The following is a 5,795-nucleotide window of genomic DNA, read 5'->3' as shown; positions in this document are numbered from 1 at the left end:
TATGCGTGGTACATCAGATTTCGGAACACATCCTCAAGAAGCACCACACACGAACACACACACACGCACACACACACATTCATCCGCACTCACACACGCACACACAGCCACACGCACGCATACGCACAGCCACACGCACCCACACACACACACACACACACGCACACATACAGCCACACGCACACGCACGCATACGCACGCACACGCACACGCACACATCTGTACCCACATGGTTGGTGTGCCAGTCTCTGCTCAGCTCAGTCAGCCTGCGTTCTTCCAACACGCCGTTGTTTGTGTTGTGCTCTTGTGTCCGTTGACGACAAACCAAAACTGCGGTTACCGAAAATTATCGAATATTTTCATCTACATTTCGTCACGGCCAGCACCCAAGATGACGCTGGCTGCGCCTGTGGTTGTGGCGGTGTGCATGACTAGTGCCTTGCTCTTGCTGTTGGCGTGCACGGCTGGCGCTGCGGCTGCGGCTGGCACGGCAAGCAGCCGTGCTGGTCGGTCGTTTACGGTGGTTGAAGGATTCAATGCCGTGCCGCGAGGGTGGAAGGTGTCCGCCAGCTCCTTGCAGGAGTGCATGGACGTGTGCGACCAACAGGCATGCTTGCAGTTCAGCTTCAACGAGCTGTTCCACGTCTGCTACCACAGCAACCTCACCTCGTGGGCGGGCCTCGTGAACGACCACATCATCAGCGGCTGCATCGATTCGGCCGTTGCCAGGTGTGGCGACGTGCCCTCTCCGCCGGAACCGAGCCCGAAGCAGCTTAAATGGGCAGTCTCTGGAGCACCAAACACGAGCGACCCGGCCTGCGGCTTCCCCACCTTGAGCCCCGCCCTGGCGCCCGTCGGCCGCATCTACCACGCCACGCCCGAGATTGGCATGTACAACCACGCAGCCATGATCGACTTCTTCGACAGCAACTTCTTTGTCTCGTGGAAGAACTCCCCCTTGCATGAGGACACGCCTGGCCAGCGCATCCTCTACTCGCAGTCGACCGATGGGCTCTCCTGGACCCCGACCGACGGCAGGAACGTGCTCTTCCCAAACATGTCCAGCAACAGCAACCCGGCCGCCCTCTTTGCAGGCCCGACCGTCATCCTCAACGGCAGGCGCTACGCCACCGCCAGCCCGCACCAGTTCTGCCTCTTCCCATACCCGTACGTGGGCGAAGGATACGTGCTGCTGCTGCGGCGCGTGGGCAACACGATTCCGGCCAAGCTGGGGCCCATCTTCTGGGCAAACCCGACTGTCCCTTTCGGATTTGAGGAGGCAACGAAGCGCAACGGCGTGCTCACCTCTGCGCAGATGGATGCAGAGACGCAGGCCGACCTTGCACTCCTGGACAACTGGAACCACCTGCCCTGCGGCAACACCAACGGAAGCGCATCGCTCAAGTGCGAGATGTGCCTCAACGGCTGTGACGACTTTCTTCGCCGCGACAACGTCGATGATGGTCGTGCTGATGGTAGTGCTGCTACTTCTGCTGCTGCGTCTGCTGCTGCTTCTGCTGCTGGTGGTGGTGGTCGTGGTGGTGGCCACAGGCATGATGGTGGTCGTCGTGGTGGTGGTGGTGGTGGTGGTGGTGGTGGATTTGCAGGCAGCAGGGGACGGCTTGGTTCCCTCGGCGGATCGAGCGAGGAAACGCATTACACCGTGCCGCACTCGAGCGCTGGCGTTATCCTGCACCGCACGGGCAACAACCTGGCGTTCACGTACCGTCCAAACACAACTGTGCAGTGGAGCATCCCCTGGATATCTGAGCTGCCGGACGCAGGCTCCAACCTCAACGCGGGCACCCTTCCTGATGGCCGCGTCTTCCTCGCCTCAAACCCGTGCCCGCACCGCCGCTACCCGCTCGTCATCTCCACCACCCGGGATGGCTTCACGTGGGACAAGGCCGTGGGCGTGCTCAGCTGCGAGCAGCTTCGAAACACGTCGTTTTGCGCGCAGGGCGCAACCCCGTCGCTCGCCTACCCGCAGGCCGTCGCTGTCACAGCGCCAGCGGATGTGGCCGGCCTATACGTTGTCGTCTCCGTGAACAACTCTGTCCGGGTCCCGTACACCGCCCTTTGAGTCGCTTGTGCTCGATGTGTGTGTGTGTGTGTGTGTGGGGGGGGGGGTTTGTGTGGCGATAGGTGTTTTGCCTGTACGTGTGTCTGGACGTGTGCGTCTGTATGTGTGCCGTCGTCGTTGCTGTTGCTGCTGTTGCTATTGCTGCGGCATTGACACTGTCGTGACTTCGGCTCGTTTCTACAAATGGCCTGTTTTGTTGCATCTGCATGGCAGCTGCCACTGCTTCGTTTTTGCCCTTTGCCATGTTTCTGAGCGTTCTGTTACTGCCTTGCTTGTTCAGGGTGCCCATCTCTTTCCTTTGTTATTCTGCTTTGAGTCGCTTCACGATCGCTGCATGGAGCAATTGCAACTTGGAACAATGTCAGACACGAACACATGTCCCAGCAGCAGTCGATCAACACACACGCACACACACACACACACACACACACACACACACACACACACACACACACACACACACACACACAAACAAAAAGGAACAAACAAACAACCCAGCAGACACTGGAATGGCCTTCGCGTACAACGAAAGAAATTTACGTATTTTCATTCGTGAATTCTCGTCTTTACAGCGGCTTTGTTCCAAGCGGCCAAGATGAAGCGAGGAACAAGCGGCTGTGTGCTCGCGCTGGCGGTGGTTGCACTGCTGCTCGGTGGCGGTTACGCCCAGAGTACCTCCTCTGCGGCAGCAACCAGCACCACGACAACACGCGCTCCCTCAGAGGTGGCTGTCGGTGCGTTCCACATCTTGTGTTCGGTGCCATTGTGTACATATGTGTGTGTGTGTGTGTGTGTGTCTGTGTGTGTCTGTGTCTATCTGTGCGTCTGTGTGTCTGTGTGCCTGTGTACTTCTTTGTATGTACGTGCGTGGTGCACGCAGTCAATGTACTCTCTGATTGCGTGTGGCTTGTGTCTCCGTCGGTTAACTTTACGACGCGCAAGACACCACACTTCCTTTACTTATCACACCTCTTCTCTCTAACCCACACTTGCACAACCATACACACACACACACACACACACACACACACACACACACCTTTTTATCTGTAGACTTCCGTCGCCCGTCTGCAACGTCCGTGTACGAGTATGGCTACGTGCGCAAGAAGGAGTCGTTCCGCATTGCCGAGGAACGGTGCCAGCTCTACTATGGAGGGCAGCTCGCCTCGATCCATTCGCTGGCGGAGCACGACTTCATCTTCTCGCTGTGGAACGACCGCAGGGTGGAGGTGTGGATCGGGGGCCAGCGCGATACAGCCGCGCCATCGGGGTGGTCGTGGGTCGACGGAACCCCGTTCGACTTTGAGCTGTGGATGGTTGGCGAGCCCAACAACTACCGCGCCAACGAAGACTGCATCCGCATGGGGCACACGACCCAGGGCTTCTTTGGTCTGTGGAACGATGCGCGCTGCAACCAGCGCCGCAACTACGTGTGCAAGCGCCTTGCCCCGCAGCCCACGATCCAGCCCCCGTTCCCCACAAGCACCACAACCACAACGAGCTCGGTCAACCTCGTTCCGCCCGGCTTCATCCTGGACAACGGCTTCGTGCAGAACCCGGCCACGGGCTGCTACTACCTCGTGTACACGCGGCCGCGCTTGTCCTGGTTTGATGCGCGGCAGGAGTGCAAGCGCCTTGGCGGCCCCAGCGCCGACCTCGCCTCAGTGGAGAGCATCGAGGAGAACGCGTACATCGACAGCCTGTTCGATGCCATCGGCGCCACGGACCGCCCGCGGTGGATTGGCGGGTACCGCGACCTGGCCACGGGCAACTTCCTGTGGGCAGACGGCACGCCGTGGGCGTTTACCAACTGGGCTAACGGGGAGCCCAACAACCTGAACAACGGCGAGGACTGCGTGTCAATGGGCTTCCGTCGGTTCGGCGGCGAGGAGTGGAACGACGCCGACTGCTTGACGCGCCGCCGCTTTGCGTGCAAGGTGTGCCCGCCGTTCCCGGGCGCCACCACCACCGTCGCCGCAACAGCCAGCTCCCAGGCAACCACCACCACAACCACCGCCACAAGCACGGATTCACAGACCAGCACCACGTTTGAGTCTACATCCACCTCCGCCGTGGTCAGCACTCCTTGAGAGAGTGCTGATGTTGCCTCTAGCAGGGGTTGACAGTCCCGTTGTCCTGTTGCTGCCTGGCGGCCATGGCGTTGTTGTTGTTGTTGTTGTTGTTGTTGTTGTTGTTGTTGTTGTTGTTGTTGTTGTTGTTGTCGGCTCTTCTTTCTCTTTCATGTATGCATGTGTGTGTGTGTGTGTGGCCTGTGGTTTGGCCGCGATCTGTTCAACGAGGCCCAAGATGGTGCTCTGTTCCCTCCCAACCAGCTTTTCCGTTCCTTAAACTAACACTGTCCGGACATGCGATGAGAAGAGCAACGTGCTTCTGTGTGGAAGATAGTGTTCAATAATGCGAATGCACTCCGCACATAGACACGTGATTGACGCAATGACACGCACACACGCACACTCACACATACACACAACAAAAGTCGACAAGACGAACAGCGAGGCAGACAAGCACAACGAAGAGTACGTACGCATGTGCAGGTGGGTGCGTGAAGGTGGAAACGTGGAACGGGTTGGGGTGTGGGGTCAGGCCATGAGCGCGGTACAGCCGCAAACATACAACATGGCATGAAGGCAGATGAGCGTGATGCTCAACACGAAGAAACACAAAGGGCAATGCTTGAACGGGGTGCAGTTTAGCTGTCCCGGTTCGTGGCCTTGTCAATCTGGGTTGTGTGGTGTGTCCACACGTGTGATGGAAACAAAACAGCGCATGGCAAGACAAGGAGTGGGGTGAGGCTGAGCATTGGGCGGCAAACAAGCGGTCAAGCACGCAAACGCAAAGGTCAAAAAGGAACCGCGGAAGCATACACACTACGACGCTTGTGCAAATGAACACACCTGACACACACGCGCACAACCAACAGAATGTAAAACAGTGCACACACACAAACAGCGCACACACACACACACACACACACACACGCACACACACACACACACACACACACACACACACACACACACACACTCACACACACACACAGTCGCACCTTTGCTTCCACAAACTCCAGTGACCGTTCCAGCGAACCAAGCTTCTCGTTCAGCACTGCAAGGCGGTACCGCGTCGAGTTGTCTGCAACGGCACATGCACCCACCCATCCAACAGCCAAGCCATTGCAAACGACACCAATTGTAAAGTAAGCAAACAAGCAAAGGCATCAAGCAAGCAAGCAAGCAAGTAAGTAAGCATCACATGTCCACAACACCAAACATACATGATCACACCCAGCACCACACACACCACCACGCACTCTGCATCTGCACGCAACATACCAAAGTCGTTCAGGAACTCTGTGATGCGGCGAATCCCCGAGGAGATGGTCTCCACAAACTCGCGCGTCTGCCAGTCTGCCTGGATCGCGCTCTGCGGCGTGGGGGGCATGTCAGCCATGGTCGCTGCTGGTGGTGTGCGGTGGTGTGGTGGTGGTGGTGTGTGTGTGTGCGCTTGTGCTGTTTGTATCTGTGGTGGTGAATTGGATTGGCGACGACAGCGACATTCAAAAAGATAGTGGATACAGCCACAAAGCAAACACAAGCAAACAACAACAAGCAAAGCCATCATGTTTCGGCGACGGAAGGTGTGTGTGTGTGTGTGTGTGTGTGTGTGCGCGACCGCCCTCATCGGCGTTGTCGTT

At 57.7% G+C, this 5,795-nt stretch overlaps 4 protein-coding genes across 4 annotated transcripts in view; 2 read left to right on the top strand and 2 right to left on the bottom strand.

The window, feature by feature from the left end:
• Window positions 1-335, bottom strand: part of PTSG_06985 (uncharacterized protein) — a gene marked incomplete at its 3' end in the record, with an annotated part of 3,997 nt that extends 3,662 nt beyond the window's left edge. Inside the window, exon 1 of the mRNA XM_004992332.1 lies at window positions 230-335. Coding sequence (XP_004992389.1) covers window positions 230-231 — 2 coding nt within the window. The 5' untranslated portion in view covers window positions 232-335. The remainder of the gene's footprint in view (window positions 1-229) is intronic.
• A 56-nt stretch (window positions 336-391) lies between these two features.
• Window positions 392-2,083, top strand: PTSG_06984 (uncharacterized protein; the record flags this gene model as incomplete). Its single annotated transcript, XM_004992331.1, has 1 exon — window positions 392-2,083. One exon carries the CDS (start codon window positions 392-394, stop codon window positions 2,081-2,083), a length of 1,692 nt encoding a protein of 563 aa, XP_004992388.1.
• Window positions 2,084-2,648: 565 nt separating this feature from the next.
• On the top strand, window positions 2,649-4,280 carry PTSG_06983 (salivary C-type lectin). Its single transcript, XM_004992330.1, has 2 exons — window positions 2,649-2,817; window positions 3,137-4,280. Exons 1-2 carry the CDS (start codon window positions 2,679-2,681, stop codon window positions 4,171-4,173), a joined length of 1,176 nt encoding a protein of 391 aa, XP_004992387.1. The 5' UTR covers window positions 2,649-2,678; the 3' UTR covers window positions 4,174-4,280.
• Window positions 4,281-4,477: 197 nt separating this feature from the next.
• On the bottom strand, window positions 4,478-5,734 carry PTSG_06982 (BRICK 1 protein). The gene is made up of 3 exons (XM_004992329.1): window positions 5,434-5,734; window positions 5,151-5,233; window positions 4,478-4,823 (listed from the first exon to the last, which is right to left on the bottom strand). Exons 1-3 carry the CDS (start codon window positions 5,720-5,722, stop codon window positions 4,794-4,796), a joined length of 402 nt encoding a protein of 133 aa, XP_004992386.1. The 5' UTR covers window positions 5,723-5,734; the 3' UTR covers window positions 4,478-4,793.
• Window positions 5,735-5,795: the final 61 nt, after the last annotated feature.

This window comes from Salpingoeca rosetta (assembly GCF_000188695.1).
Source record: "Salpingoeca rosetta unplaced genomic scaffold supercont1.17, whole genome shotgun sequence".
NCBI classification, from domain to species: domain Eukaryota; class Choanoflagellata; order Craspedida; family Salpingoecidae; genus Salpingoeca; species Salpingoeca rosetta.
The sequence above is the reverse complement of the archived record's forward strand: the minus strand, read 5'-3'. Positions and strand labels throughout refer to the sequence as shown.